General features: G+C 37.6%; 1 protein-coding gene across 24 annotated transcripts in view; it reads left to right on the top strand.

Moving 5' to 3' along the window:
* The window catches only part of Mbs (Myosin binding subunit), a 33,565-nt gene that overhangs the window by 4,652 nt on the left and 12,560 nt on the right, over nucleotides 1–16,353 (top strand). For 9 of the 24 annotated variants that reach the window (XM_070286064.1, XM_070286061.1, XM_017172676.3 and 6 more), the window contains exons 3-15: nucleotides 5,874–5,986; nucleotides 6,052–6,606; nucleotides 6,663–6,751; nucleotides 7,487–7,603; nucleotides 8,005–8,095; nucleotides 8,871–9,272; nucleotides 9,842–9,946; nucleotides 10,018–10,149; nucleotides 10,457–10,673; nucleotides 12,397–13,152; nucleotides 14,939–15,083; nucleotides 15,148–15,390; nucleotides 16,112–16,209. In XM_070286064.1, coding sequence (XP_070142165.1) covers nucleotides 5,874–5,986; nucleotides 6,052–6,606; nucleotides 6,663–6,751; nucleotides 7,487–7,603; nucleotides 8,005–8,095; nucleotides 8,871–9,272; nucleotides 9,842–9,946; nucleotides 10,018–10,149; nucleotides 10,457–10,673; nucleotides 12,397–13,152; nucleotides 14,939–15,083; nucleotides 15,148–15,390; nucleotides 16,112–16,209 — 3,063 coding nt within the window. The remainder of the gene's footprint in view (nucleotides 1–5,873; nucleotides 5,987–6,051; nucleotides 6,607–6,662; nucleotides 6,752–7,486; nucleotides 7,604–8,004; nucleotides 8,096–8,870; nucleotides 9,273–9,841; nucleotides 9,947–10,017; nucleotides 10,150–10,456; nucleotides 10,674–12,396; nucleotides 13,153–14,938; nucleotides 15,084–15,147; nucleotides 15,391–16,111; nucleotides 16,210–16,353) is intronic. The other 15 variants (XM_017172695.2, XM_017172680.2, XM_017172678.3 and 12 more) reach the window with 11 other exon arrangements.

Genomic DNA, 16,353 nt, shown 5'->3' with positions numbered 1-16,353 from the left:
TACCGCTGTTTATACAAGCGCTTCAGATATATTTACATTTTTATACAGTTCAAGGATAATGGGAGGTTCTTTTCGGTATTCTTTTATAGATTCACATTCGTGTTTCATGGTCTCCACATTTTACACATGAATTAGTTGTGAATGTAGAGAGAATAATATGTTATAATTAGAATCTTTTGGAAATACGTGGGCATTTGATTTCTTATTTTATATCAACTGTGCTAATAATATTCACAAGAATCATGGAAAAAAGTGCCTGGTGGTAGTATATGCATATACAAATTAAAATTTTGTTGTTGTTTTTGCAGATTCCGACCTTTCCCAAAGGGAGGGATTTTATTGGTGAACTAAATTAAGCAGTTAATTTATTTGACAAGTCGTATTCTAAGCTTCGATTTGGTTAATTTAGCCATTTGTATCGGATCTTCTTTGGCTATCTAATCTGGTTTTCGGGCTCCCTTGAGTGCCAATCTATGTTCCTTCATTAATCAGACTCCACCAATGATATGCTCAAATTAAGAATTGATTTATACACATACATTTCTGCCAATTAGCAATTGATATATTTCGATTTTGTTTCTATAAAGGAGGGAGGAGGGGGAAATCTAACTGGCGCCGCATAAATTAAGAAATTATTTTGTCAAGATTTCTCTCAAATTGAGCTATAGTCAGAGTTGAATGCATAATAATCGTAACAATTGTCGAGATCCGTTGACATGACGATCGTGAGCTGGGAATCGATGACGAGTCCTGAAGTGGGGAGTTTTTTGGTGCTTGGAAAAGCTGCGTGAGTTTTCCCAAATAAACACACACACATTAGAGAGACATGAGATTTGCTAACGCGCTTTATTGACGTGTTTTCTAACCTTGGCCCGGTTCTCGACGGACTGACGGGACGGACAGCTGTTGAGACGCACTGCTTGCCGATCGGACAGCTACAGCTACAGCCGGAGCTACGGATACAACAACAGATACAGATAGAAATCGAATAGAGAATATCCTCAAGATTCGGCAGTATGTATGTACGTACATAACATATTGCTGTATATAAATGGATGCGGTCGCTACACTTGATTTGATTTATTTCTCGTTTCGTGTTTTACACCCAAAATAACAAACGATGCTGATGCTGGTGCTGGTTTGCCGCTGGCGAATGAAAATGATCAAAATGAAAATTCGCCTCTATGCCAGATACAATTTGATGTGATGTCTGCAGTCCGCATTGCCAGTATCTGTAGCTCTAGCCTGTATCTGTATCTGTATCTGTATCTGATGTGTGTGCGTTGCATAATACCATTTCGAGCAGCTACAAAATGTGTGCCATTAAAAAATGTTTCATTTTACAACCGAGTTAGGCCGGCCTCTCCTCTTTTTCTATTCTTTTGTATTATTTTCTTTTGCTTTCCATGGATTTCTGGTTGCCAATTCTGCGGCTGCCGCCGCCCGTCCCGATTATAATAATTATTATAAATTTTGCCTGCACGCGCCGCTCACAGACGATTTGAAATCTGTGAGCTGTTTCCATGGATAAACTATAGAAACCAGCGGGAACTATAAGGAAAATACTATACTTATTTTACCAACTATGACGACATGGGTACAGAAATAGTTGACCACAGAAATATTGAATCCTATGTGTACATATAGCACGGAAAACAAGGAAATGATTAAGTAAAAGTTCCGAATGAATATTTGTTTATGTTTCAGCAGGAAAATTTCATTATCGAAGTCATAGTTCTGGAAATACATAATGACTCATTTTAGTCATTTTTAATGATTTTTTGAAATGAAAAGTGCATAAGGGAAAGTCCAGTGTGTAAGAAAAACGATTATCAAGTCAACTTATTCACACTTGAAATGCAATCCTAGGTAAATAAACATTGAAATGATAAGATTTTAAATGGTAAATATGAGACAATATTAGTAAGATAGAACCATTATTAAACTAAACTCTTACTTTTACTTGTTTCCTTATTAATTTATAAAAGAGATCTTGGCAATATATTACTCAGATATCAGTGCACCACCCATAAATAATTGAAATCGTAAAGAAATTGTCTAGATTCTTGTTTCCGTTTGGCTTTTCTTCTGTTTTTGTTTATTTTTCATTTTGAAATCGGTTGTGTTCATTATTTTTCACACTTTTCCGCACTCACCAGACCCAGCACTAGCAGATGTATTGGCCCCACCTGGCCCAGTAAAGAATTAGAAGTCGGAAACAACAATTCGGCCTACTCAAACGGCGCTGTATAAATCGTTATACAATTTGGCAAAAATATGCCAAGCATTTTTAGTGGCGAAAAACCGATTGAGATATATGAGAACTTTTACTCAAAAATGAAAAGAAAACGATACAATAAGAAAAACAAAAAGAAAAATTGTTTGAAGGCTTTGCTTTGGATATATGCTAGAACATTTCACACAGGGTAAATGCCTCGAAATCGGTGGGATATAAGCACGTCTGCATATATATACTAGTATATATGTATGTATGGATATATATCATATGGTTTATGTAGATTCTTTGCACTTTTATCTTGTGGCGCTAATTCAAATTTGTAATTTATTGAACTCAAGCGGTTCGTTCGGTCGTGTATTTTTTGGCATTTCGATTATATTATACATTTGGCTGTTTAAACGGATATAAACGAGGGCAGGTCAATGGGTGGCACGAAATGTTTTTTTAAAGCGTATTTTAAAATGAATTTATTACATCTTTTATGTATTTTAATAACCAGATCAAGGGGAAATTAATGTGAATATGCAGTAAAGATTAAAGTCTTTAAACGAGTGCAAATGATAAAAATGAATGATTATTAAATTGTAATAACTATAATAAGAAAATAAAAGGAAATATTGTTTTCATATATAATTACTATATTTATCTTTGAAAATCAAATGGATTAAGTATAGTATTTTGAATACCATTCTTTATTCATGGCTTATAGGTTGTCTATAATTTGGTTACCTCATTAAAAATAAGCTTTAAAGGATATAACAATGAGGCTGCCACTAAGTTTTCCCCAGAAGCCTTTTGACTTTTCCCCTCATCATCAAAGGAATTAGCCAAGCTATTGAGTTATAAGCCAGAATTATGTGCATTGAGGCTTTATAAAGAGGCGGTGGAAAAAAAAGAGGGAGCTTGGGGGAGAGCTTGACGCTTAGCAAAACTACCGCGTAATGAGCCGCGCTAAGCTGCTCAGTCGGCTGGGCGGCCCAGAGTCTGAAAGCTGTCTCAACAAGTCGCTGCTGCTGCTGGCCTATGCGGCGTATACGTAATGCTGCGGCGAGGTGAATAACATTTGGCGTACAGCGGCTGAAAATGCCGCTCAATGGCGTGCCAAAACAAAAGGCTAAACTTAGCATGCATTTTTTTCTCCTATTTTTTGTTCATTTGTTTTTCGTATTTTGTATCTTCGCCGCCTTTCGCTTGGCAATGCAAATGGAAATTGAAATAGCGTAGAATCCATCCGTTGCTCTGACATTAAAGGCTCAGGCCTGGGGAATTCGCTGATGGAATAGCTCATGTCAAAAATGTTTGCATACCACAAAGTCATTGGACATTGTCGTCGAGTCGATTTGTGGATGGTCACGCGTGGGCGTTGCCTCCTCCTGCACCGCTGTTGCTGCTTCTTCTGCTCCTCCAGCTACTCGTTTATCAAAATTGTTCATAATTAATTAATTGGCTGCGTTCCAGATTTACAAATTGTTTGGCCCACCCGTCGTCTCAGTTGCTCTTTCTTGACTCTCCCCCTCTCTGACTCTTTTTTTTTTCTTTCTAGCCTTCTTCTTTTTTAATGCGTTTTACTGCGAAATGGAAATTGCTTTTGGATTTTAAAAGCCAAAAGCAACGGCAAAAAGTCACTTTGAAGCTCAGCCAGTAAAAAATTTGAATTAACATATGCCGAGGAAAAGAAAAATAAAAGAAGAGAATGACAGAGAAAGAGAGAGAGAGAGAGAAGAATTGGTCATTTGATTTTTATAATGCCCCCACTCCTCAAATGTTACACGTTATCTAGGGGAAAGGGGAGGGGGACCGGGAAATACACGTGGAAAAAATAAAACTAAAAATTTTGGGACATTCAAAATCAGCAATATTAAAAGGAAGGTATTATGAACTTGATCAAAGGTTATTCTAAAATCTAGAACATAAATTGTGGTTAATCATTTGTGCTTTGAGGTTTAAAATGAATAAAATTTCGAGTGAGTTAAGAGCTTTTCTTAAAAATTTGTATATCATTATATTTACTCTATTATTATAAAGTTTCTTAAGTTTCCTTAAAGGTTAAATGTCACAAAAATTAAACAGAATGTGCCTTATATTTTTCCAGTTGAAATTACAGAAACCTTTTCCAATATCCACATACCAAAACGATAAGATTATTAACCTCTTTGATACGCAAGATATGTTAATAGAGTAATTTTGATAATTATTTGCGAACTACAAGAACCTTGGATTTCTAGTAGATAAGAATACTCGGAGGTTTATGTATGTATATGTGTGTTTGTTATTTCTTTCTGTGCATTGATAGAGTAGAGTTTGGCGCCTTTTGTTGTGGGCCTCATCTTTTACTTTCTTTTCTTTCGGCTTTGCTGTTGCTTTTGCGCCAAAGAATGCTTATCGGCATTTGCAACTACGAGGCGAGGCGTTGTCGTCTCGACTCGACATTGTTATGAGGCCGAGTCGTTGGTGGTGGTGGTGGGTTGGGTTCGGTGTCGGAGTCGGCGTCGAAATCGGGCTGGGGCTAGGGCTATGGCTGGTGCTTGGGGTTCTTCTTCAGAACAGATAGCAGAAGCGGCCCAAAGAAGCGCCAGAGTCGCGCTGGCGATGATATCATCGCGCACGGTGCTGTGCATATGCCATCAACCATCCAGACCGACCGACCGACCGACCAACCAAATGAAGATGTCTAGGCGGGTTCAACGGAAATCCGCATAAACAACCCAACCATGCTGGAGACTCACTCACTGACCGTGTGTTTACTTTAACATTTTAGCAAGATAAACACACAATTTTTCTTTAAAACATTCGACTAGCTCTTATAAAATAACAAAACGAAACCGGACCGAAAAGGAAAGATACGAAACTCTTCTACGAAAGTTGATTCAACTTTTAATGCACTGCGAACGGGACAGGACGTAAAATGCAAAAGATTTTAACGACTTTGTTCGGGAAATCAAATTGTTTTTCTGGATATAAGAAAATGTAAATAAATTTCATTTGGCAAAAGTAAAACAACATTTTCAGGGATTAATAATTATGGTTTTGACCTATTATAGATGATATTTCTTTTTTTTTAATTACATAGAATAGTTATCTAGAGACTGTTTACTCTTCAACAGGTAAAGCGATAAAATTGACATGGGCTCGTTGATTTTTAGAATCGGCAGACATTCCAATATGACATATTTTTTAGAGGCATGTTTGCTATCTTTTACTATAATCAAAAATTCCTTGATGACATATTTAAAGTTTGGATTTTATTTTAGACACATTTTGTCTTTTATTTTAAAGTACTTAGCGGTTTAAATATTGTATACTCTTAAAGCTTTTTTATTGATTTAAAAAACACTTTTTAATTGAAGTTTAACGTGTCTGTTAGATTTTGTGGGTTTACCAAATATACCTTTATTATTAACTTTACCTTTTGTGTAACATATCTTTTTCAAAACATTCTTTTGTTTGATATCTTTTGAATTGACTTTAGTGTGGTCGTTTTAGCTAAATGCTATCTACAGAAGATAAGAATTTCAAATGGCTAACATGCCTTTTATTAGTATTTAACCTTTGATTCCATGTTGCTTTTAAGACAACTCTTATACAGACTCTCACAGCAGTTCATTAACCCACTATATACTACTATTTTTTATAGGCCTGCATTGATGATAATCTGGATATGGTGGAGTTTCTGGTGGAGCGTGGTGCCGATATCAATCGACAGGATAATGAGGGCTGGACGCCTCTCCATGCCACTGCCTCATGCGGGTGAGCTTATGCTTATAGCTTCAGTTAAATCCATTCCTAAAATACATTTTAAACTTGACTTGCAGCTTTGTGAGCATAGCTCGGTATCTGGTGGAGAATGGCGCTGATGTGGCCGCTGTAAACAGCGATGGTGATCTGGCCTTGGATCTGGCCATTGATGTACAACACATGGGCATGATTGACTACATGGAGAAGATGGTGCAGGAGCTGAACATCAATGTGGAGGAGGCTCGCAAGGCCGAGGAGCAGGCAATGCTGAACGATGCCAAAAAGTGGCTACGCAGCGATGCCGCCGAGGTGGACAGGCCGCATCCAAAAACGGGTGCCACAGCGCTTCATGTGGCCGCTGCTAAGGGTTATACGAAAGTGCTGAGCCTGCTCCTAGCGGGACGCGGCAATGTGGATCGCCAGGATAACGATGGCTGGACACCACTGCATGCCGCGTCGCATTGGGGCCAAAGGGAGACGGCTGAGATGCTCGTTGAATCGTTGGCCGATATGGATATACGCAACTATGCCGGCCAGTCCTGCATCGATGTGGCCGATCGCAAAATAGTCAAATTCCTGGAAGAATTGCGTGCCAACAAGCGCAACAAGCGACGACCATCTAGTCAAATCAGGTGAGTTGAGATACCGTTTAAGTGGTAACCTGAAACTAATTGATCTAATGTTTTAGCAGAATCTCAGATGCGATCGAAAATCATGTGGATAAGACGCCCACGAAACTGGTGCGCGTTGAAGTGAGAACTGATGCCACAAAGGATGGTGCGTATGCCTCAATAATGGCCTGTTATCGTACTTTGGCTGCATAATAAACGAAAAGCTTTCTTTGATTTCTCGCACACACACTTAAACACACACACTCTTGTGTTTGTCCTGTTTATTATCCTGCTTAGGTTCTCATGCGCGCTAATCTTGTGTTGTCGGAGCATTTAATCGTCAAAACATTTGCCACTGCCACTGCCCCTCGTCCCTTTAAGTCGGTTTAATTTGCCTGCATCATCATCAGCATCATCTAAATCCACGATCATCCATCATCAGTAGCCACCCCAAAAAATCTCTTCTCTGTATCTTCTTCTGTATGTGTCTATTTCTCTATTTGTGTATTGTCTTTGCTTGTAAATCACGCACACTGCAGCTGCCAGCAGCAGTAGCAGTTCGAGTGAAGCTGCCGAAGCTGCTAAGGCTTCGATTACCAACGCTGGCGATGATCTAAATGATGATGTTGATGATGGCCAGAAGAATGACGAGGGTGCCGCCGAAAGCGACACAGAAGAGCTGAGCGCTTCCACGGAAAGCTCACACTCGACCAGTCTATCCGAGAGCGAAGGTAGTCGTCAGTAGGCACTTGTTTTGCGTCCCAATTGAGGAGTTGTGTGTGTTCTTGATCCCTGTCTGTGTGCTAAGCCCGCCAATAGGCCACTAACCTTTTTGCTGTTTCATTTATTTGCCAATAATTTCCATTCAACATTGGTTTGTTTGTTACCTTTTCTTTTCCAGCTGAAAACGTTAAGCCTAATCAGCAGATCCACGCTGCCGATCATCATCCAGTCGAGGAGGAGGCGCCTTGGCGACGAAAACTGCCACGTACACCCAACGACAGTCCCACTAATAATCGTAAGTAAAGAATGGAGTTTTGGGGGAGAGCTTTTCAAGGACTATAGATAAACTGAATTGTATTTTGTTTTTCTTTTTTCTAATCTGTCAATATTTTATACTACAAAATTAATTTTTTTATGATTTCCAAGAAGGTAAAAGGGCAGAAAGTTTGTTATTTATAACAAAAGTTCAGTTTTTAATGTGAAAAATTTATAAAACTAATTTTCTGACTCAATATTTACGGAATATATGTGTATATTCCTACTCAGTTAAGAGCGCAGACCGATAAGGTTTTATTGTATTACATTATTTCTAATTTTAAAAATGATATTCAAGTATAATAAACATAAAAAAGCTCCTACAAATACTCATATGAATTTATATTCTGATAATTCTAATCGATTCATATCATCCTGCAGAAGTTCCTGATAGAGAGCTTAGCAGCAATAGCTCGGAGACCGCCAACGATGTCATTTTGCGACGCACGCAAAGCTTCGAGAATGATCAAAAGTGAGTTGAAATCAAGACAAGTACCAACAATATTGACAGAAATGCGTGCCGCACACAAACACCAACACAATCACACAAAAGCGCATCACAGATTAACCCACATACATATATATATAATGAATATATGTAAATTTATAGACATATACATATATAATCATTAATCTGCCAAATGATTTGACCCACAAATTGCACCGAAAGGTCTTGATTTATTGGTTTGCTTTTGCAGTTTGCTTTTCCCTTGTGCCGCCAATTGCATTTGCTTATCAGTCACCATATACACACATTTATTTAACCATTCAGCTTTTGACACAATTTATTGATAACAAAACCAAAATAAAAACAAATTGTACGGGTAACTGTTTAAATATACCCGTGTGATGGGGTATCTTGATCTGGGAAAGCTCCATGATTCATGGCATTCTCCGCCAGCCACAATGAGCTTTGTTTTGCCTGACTTCATGTATACCATTCGCATTTGGCAAGGTGAAGCGGTTAACTGCAAAAGCAAAACGATTAAGGAAAAAACAAAGTATTGTATTGATTTTAAAATTTTTTGTTTTGCTTTATTTTTTTTCACTCCCTTTTAAAATAAAACTGAAAATTGTATCACCAACGCACCATAAAAAAAAACAACAACAACCAACAACAAACTCATCAAAACGCTTATCCAAAATCTAACCTGCCCGCTCGCTAAACCAACCGCCTAAACCGCCCAACCTGAAATCGCCTGCACGAACGTCCAACGCCCGATAAATCGCCCGAATATATCCATCAGATTCTATCAAAAGTACAATGAGCTGCGGGCCCGCATAAAGGCCAATTCCTGTCCCATACTGCCGGCGAATGCGAATCCTAATGCCGCTGCTGCTAATAATAATTCCAATAATAATAATCATCTAAGTAGCAATAACAATAATAATAGCAACAATAATAACAACAACAAAAGCGCTCTGCTGTTGGGATATGCTGGCACAACAACAAGAACAAATACATCGACAACAACAAGCACATCAACAACAGCTAGTACATTCAACAACACTCACTCAAACACCAACAACACAAGCACAACACCACAACAACAACAACAGCCAGCAACAGCAGCAGCATCGGCAACAACAAATCAATTATATAGCGTTCAAAGATCGGCATCCCTCAAAGATAACTCAATGTATTACAGGTTTGTTTTGCATACACAAATGCCCAAAAAAATAAACAATAAAACAAACAAAGAATTAGATCAGATTTTAATAGTCTAATGCTAAGGTTATTTTATAAAGATTACTAACTAATAATAGGGAATGCAAATTATGTTTGATTTTCGTTTTCTTAAAAAAAAAAAAAAAAAAAAAAATGTTAAATTGGTCTTCACCAACGTTCACCAACAACATTATTGTGAAAGAAATATTGTATTGCAATAATTGTAATCTTTTTTCATGTACTTATTATATTTTATGTTAGAAAATCAAGAAGGAAATCTGATCTAGTTCAAAGGGCAACATGCCTACTCATAGCTGTTTAACCCAAAACCTAATTTGTTGTAACTCTAAACTCTTAACTGTGCTTTTGCTTAGCTTCTTCTCGTCTACACCTCCAGAAACCAAACTCATTGCACCGACCAATCGTTTAACATAATTTCCTAGGCCACGCACCAATGTCGTCTGTCTACCTTCTCTTGGCTGTATTCTCTTCTGATTTTTGCACATATAATTAACACATATTCATTTTATTATATTCCTTGCATCGCAGGAAATCGACTGTTACGATTGCCACGCCCACAAGTACAGCAGCCACGGCAAACACGACGGCACTCAGTTCACCTTCGACAACTGTACAGAACCCACCAATACGCAGGTTAGTCGAATTATCTATATTTAAATAGCTCCATGGAAATTTTTTACAAAAACTTTGTCGATCGGTATTAGCCAAGTTACTGCAAAGAATGCAGCCCAGAGCAACAATGGAAGCTCGTCCACGGCCAGTGCCGCCAGCGATGCGGAGAGCTCAAAGCCGCCACCCAAACAATCCACGGGCAATATTATCAAGAACTTCTTCAAGTAAAGATAGAGAGATTAAAGTGTTGTTTTTATCGTTGATTGGAAAACTAACCCTCGCTAGCCAGCTGATGCTAACCCCTAAAAATCCCCTTGATTTGTGTAGCATGATGCCCAAACTTGGGGAACTCTTAAAGATTCAAAACTAAAAAATATATATGTATCTTTATTTAAGAGTTTAAGGCTCAATCAGCTCTTTTTACTGCTCTGAAATGTATGTGTTCTCCTTATTGAATAACCCTTGTTTTTACTTATTTTATTCTATTGAAACTTTTCTAAAACAATTTATATTTATGTAACAAAATTTTAGATCCTTTGTGCCGCCGGTGCGAGATGAGGAAAGTGAAACGCAGCGAAAGGCGCATGCCAAGCGCGTAAGGGAAACCCGCCGATCAACCCAGGGCGTTACCCTCGATGAAATCAAGAGTGCTGAGGAGCTGGTGAAGAAGAAGAACCTAGGCATGGCCAACAACAATAACAACAACAATATCAACACCACCACCACGAACACGATTAGCAACAGCAGCGTAAGTAGTCCAGTGACCAGATATTGAATCATTATTCACGATCACAACAAAAGTCCAAAGCAAACATCCCACACTCGAGGAGGCTCTCTCTCTCTTTTTCTCTCTCATACATTAGCCCATTTGGTAGATCATGCCCATAGTCCTTGACCAGATTATGGCAAATCACATACACACGATGTCCACATGCAGTTCACAAACCATTCAAAACGTTGAGCAAAATACACACCAGATCAAAAAAACCGAAAAAAATAAATGCTTATGGTTATGGTGTCCGTCCCTCCTTTTTTGTTGGATATTTCTCTCTCTCTCTCTCTGTTTATGTGTTATGTGTCACCCACACGCACTTTTATTCGAAAAAATAATAATTTGTTTATTCCATTAATTGCTTGTGCGTGTGAGTGAAAAATAGTTTACTAAAAAATATTAGTAGTTTAGAAATATTTTTATATAGAATGCAAAAGGTTTGAAAATTGCTCAAAAAAGTATGCTATATAAATGTATATGCATTTAACAGAAACAATGAATATTTAACATTAACATAGAATATTCAACAACAACATAAAGTATTCAACAACCACATGGAATATTTAGCAATAGTTTAAATAGAATCAATCAGCTTTTATATTTCAACAACAAAATATAAAATCGGATAACTAATGAACTGTATGTCTATAATAAACTTGTAATGTTCCTCAACAATATACAATCTTCAACAACATAGAACAACAACAAAAGTATTCCTACAACAACATAAAATATTTAGCAAAAAATGTAATAAATTAAATCAACTTTTATATTATTATTATTATTGAACAATATTTATAAATAACTTTTAATATTTTACAACAACATACAATCTTCAACAACATAGAATATTCAACAACAACATTTAACAACAACATTCGCCAAAATTGTAAATGCAAAAGTAACCAAGTTTTTATCCATAACTGTGCTACTTTAATACCACTTCAATAGCTTTAACGGGTTGTCGAACACCCTTAGCTATTTTGAGGGATATAATCATGCTTCAAATCTTTTGCATTCTGTTGTTTCGCCCCAACCAAAAGCAGCCCTAAGCTGCTATCATCATTTCAATCAGAGTCTCATCGATCAATCAGTGCTCCCATTTAGCGTACGTTGCTACCCCGTTTTTTTCTTTTGATTATTCGTTCGTGATCGATCGCAATATCACACTTAACCAGCAATCAAGTTGAGTTCAAGTTCCTGCGTATGCGCCTCCGCTCCGCTCCTGCCACGCCCCTTGACCCAAACGCCCGAACCGCCTCATCAATGTTCAGTACTTGTTATAGCGTAGCCTTGTGCTTATGATTTCCAATCATCGGCTTCAGTATCAAGCAGCATCAGCCGACCAGTGAACCACATAGCGAAATTACCATTCCAACTCGTATTTATGTTAAAGTTTTTAAGTTATATCTCTACGTTCAGTTTCGTACTACTTACTAGGCTCTATATATATATGGATATGTATATGTCTATGGAATATGTTGATGATTTTATCATTTTGCATGTCCCATTTGCATGCGTAATCGAATCCGGGGTCGCCACCTAAGTATCGTTATCGTTATTCGTATGCAATTGATAATTTATAATTAAATAGCGAGATCCCTTTGATTTTTGGTTGAGAGCAACACCCCCTCGCGCGTCCATCGCCCCTCAGGACAACTGTTTTTTTATTTTTGTTCCAAACTAATATTATTAACAGAACGAAACAAGCGCCGCACCATCCAGCAGTGATCAGCGGGAGGAGACGCAACCGCCGCCACCGCCCACCACACCACCGCCAGCAATAATTCCCACCACAACGACGGCCACCGATGAGACGGAAATTGAGGAGTTGGTGGCTACCCAGCCTCCCCCATCAGCTGCGAGCGACACCACAGCTAGCTTCACCTTATCCGCTCCGGCACGAAGATCCATCTCCTTGGGTGATGGTGAGGCCAGTAGCGAGACGGAAGCAACGGATCAGTCAGTGGTCAGTGCCAGCTACACGATAGTTTCCAAGAGGGAAAAGCTACCACCCGTCAGCTCGGAGGAGAGTGCTGTGGAGAGCACCAAACAAAAGACTGATGACACCAAGAATACCGTTACTGGCACAGAAGAAAAGGCAGAAGTGGAGCCGCATATTAGGCCTACGGATCTGCCACTGATTCCCACATCTCCGGCCATGAAATCATCATCGACGGCCACCACGCCCGCTGCCCTCGAGAGTCCAGTGCGCTTGCGGGACAAGCGGAGCCTAACGGGGAGTCAGGATTCGGAGACCAAGTCCGATACCGCCTCGCCTGTGTCCACGCATCCGGACTTTAATGCCCGCGACTCTCTACTAAGTCTCTACGCCCGACGCACGACCGATAGCAGCAGCGCGGGAGGTGGTGCTGGCGGTGGTGCTGCTCCCTCGTCTTCGTCGGCAGCAGAGCGGCGTCCATCTTGGCGCCTGAAATTCGATGCCGGCTCCAAGGTAATGCCACCACACAACCCAACAACACTGTCCCCTAATCGAGTCCGATGATAGCCTAATCCAAACTATATGACAGACTGTTTTTCGATCGGTTGCCAAACTCAACTAGTGTGTGCCATAAATATATATCCTTTTGTTAATCTCCGAGTGTAGCATGGATTTATTTTGATTTTATTAGTGTGTGAATATTATTAATGGATTTCTTTTGGCTCTTGGAAGTCGCAAAAATACCTTTGCTTTAGCTTATTTCAAAACTATTGGGATTCATTATATTAATCACATTGTTTTTAGTGGCTTTTTATATTTATATAAATTTAGTTTAAGGCAGAGCTCGTGGTTCATTTTTTAATAATAATTTCCGAGCTCTTTTTTAAGGTTACAATTTCCTCTCAATACATTCCAGATTAACACATCATCTGTAAAATCGATATTTAAATATCATATCAACAAAAATTAAAACTTGGCTGATTTTCAATATATTTTAATAATTATTGAGATATGGTCATTTTTTATTATTTTAGAATTTCGGTTTTAATTTTATGAAAATCGGACGACTATATATTATAGCTGCCATAGGAACAATCGGGAAATTAATAGAACAAAATTATAACTTCGTTGTTTTTTAACGTATTTTCATTTACTTTAAGATATGGCTAATTTTTATTATTTCAGAATTTTGATATAAGTTTTAAGAAAATCGAACAACTATATTCATTGTAAACTTGCAAGGGTATACAAAGCTTAGCTTCCTTTCGTGTTTAATTATAATTTACGAGCTCTGTTTTAAGGTTACAATCATTTCATCTGTAAAATCTTTATTTTAATATCATTTTCTTGAAAATGTAATTTTTAATGATTGAAAAATCCCATAAAGTTGATCTACTAAAAGTCATCATTGTTGCTTATAGCCTGGGTAATAAACAAGAATATTACATCTGTGGACTGCTCGCTTATTTAGTTTATTTTATTCTAGTTTTTATTTTCGCCTGAACATTATTATTTTTAAGTCTTATTTTCATTTAGTTGTATTTTATTTCCACGTCTCAATTTGCTTGTAATTTATGCTTGGATATTCTCGCTAACGAGGCATATGCATTTGTTAAGTAAATACTCCGATCTTGTAGTGTAATGTATGTATTGTTTTAAATATATATTTAAATATTTTCATGTGTATATATTCAAACATATATATTATCTTTCATATTCCGCTGGTGACCGAACATTGATGTATAAATATGTACATACATGATGCAATTATTATTAACCTGGCTGATTTTTATGTTTATTTAATCATTACTTATGTTTATAAACTGTTAATATCCATATTAATTAATGAGTAATTAAACAATATTAAACTATTTTGCATGCAATTGAAAAATATCTTTACATTTTGTGAAGTATTTACATTTTTATATATATTAACTTACGAATGGTTCAAGGAAATTCAGGGAAATGGAAATGGCTTAGCTTAGGTAATTGGGGTTGCGGGCTCCTAACTGGATGCAAAATGGTGTCTCTGATACTTGTTAATTACCACTAAATGTTTAGTATAAACTAACTCCCGCTGCATTCGAATGATTCTTCCAGACATGACGACATAGCTTCTTGTAAGACCAAAAAAACACATTGCACACACAAACCAAACAAACAAACAAAAAAAAAAAAAAAAAGCGACAATTTTATAGAAAAACATTTCAAAACATAAATTTAAAATACATATATTTAATATATATCTACTTCATACCTAGTTTGGTTTAAATTAATAATAAATACTTATTCCCTGCAGTTTAAGCTGGAGGATATAACCAGCGGTGGTACATATCCGCCCAACAACAGCACCATTATACCCAGTGCTCCGGCGGTGATGGCAGCCGCCAATCTGTCCACCACCACTGGTGTGCAGCGGCGCATTAGTAGCGGTCCCAATGCATGTAAGTTATTAGATTCATCCAAAATGTGTTCTCAATTATTAAATATTCTTCTCCATTTTATTAGTAAATGCTTCCAATCAGTCGCTCAACTCTGTGGGACGTCCTGTTTCCGCGCCCAGCGAGAGCTCAACAAACAACAGCAGCGCCTATGTCACGCCCTCGGCTCGCAAATACGAAACGAATGCCACTTCAACGGCATCAGCGGCGGCAACGAATACTAACACAACCTCCAATTCAGTGTCTGCAACCAGTGCCAATCATGCAACGACCGCGGCGAGCAACGCTACGTCCAACCATGACGATAAGGGTAAGGATCATTGGGGGAAAATGCAGAAGAAAGTGTTTGAAAAGTGTTAGAGATAACAGGAAAAAATCATTATATGGATACTGTATCGATAAACGATACAAAAGTCGATATTTTGTGCGATAAATTGAGGATTAGTTGCTTAAATTGTAGAAGAAAGTGCTTGGAAAGGATTAGAGATAGCAGATGAAATATTTATATGAATACTGAATCGATAATTAATGCAAATGTCGAGGATTAGTTACGTAAAATAAAGAAAAAAGTGTTTAGAAAGGATTGGGAATAGCATATAAAAACTTTATATGAATGATGTATCGATAATTGATACAAAAGTTGTTATATAAGTTTATATTTCGTGCGATAAATTGAGGAGCAGTTGGGGAAATAAAATCTTTATATGAATGATGTATCGATAATTGATACAAAAGTCGATATTTTGTGCGATAAATCGAGGATTAGTGGCAGAAAAAATATAGTGTTTGAAAAGAAATAAAGATATTAAGAAATTATGAACAAATGTCTGTGCAAAAAAACTAAATTCTTAAGAAAAATGTATTTTATAAAATATTAAAAATTGTATTTACATCTCTGTTGACTTTTCTAAAAGTTCAAATAGATTATAAAATATCAAATTCTGTCAGATTTTAGTTTAACTTTTGAATATCTTAAAATATTTTTCCTTCAACTAACCGGGATCCCTATTTTTCATCCTTTCCACTCACAGATAATGACAAGGAGAACGATAATCGCACACAGACCGTCATCCAGAGGCGCCGCAAACCGAAGCGCAGATCCACGGGTGTGGTGCACATCGATATGGATGTAAGTACTTAAATCGCTCATCCTCTCTGAGCAGAGATACATCATTTATGCCCCGTTTGTCAGAATAAATGAGCCTTGGCCCGGCCGAAAGCGGCATGCCAATTATTCTTCACACAAAACACTAATTAGTCAAAAGATTAAGAG

This window comes from Drosophila kikkawai, chromosome 3L, assembly GCF_030179895.1.
Source record: "Drosophila kikkawai strain 14028-0561.14 chromosome 3L, DkikHiC1v2, whole genome shotgun sequence".
Taxonomy (NCBI): domain Eukaryota; kingdom Metazoa; phylum Arthropoda; class Insecta; order Diptera; family Drosophilidae; genus Drosophila; species Drosophila kikkawai.
The sequence above is the reverse complement of the archived record's forward strand: the minus strand, read 5'-3'. Positions and strand labels throughout refer to the sequence as shown.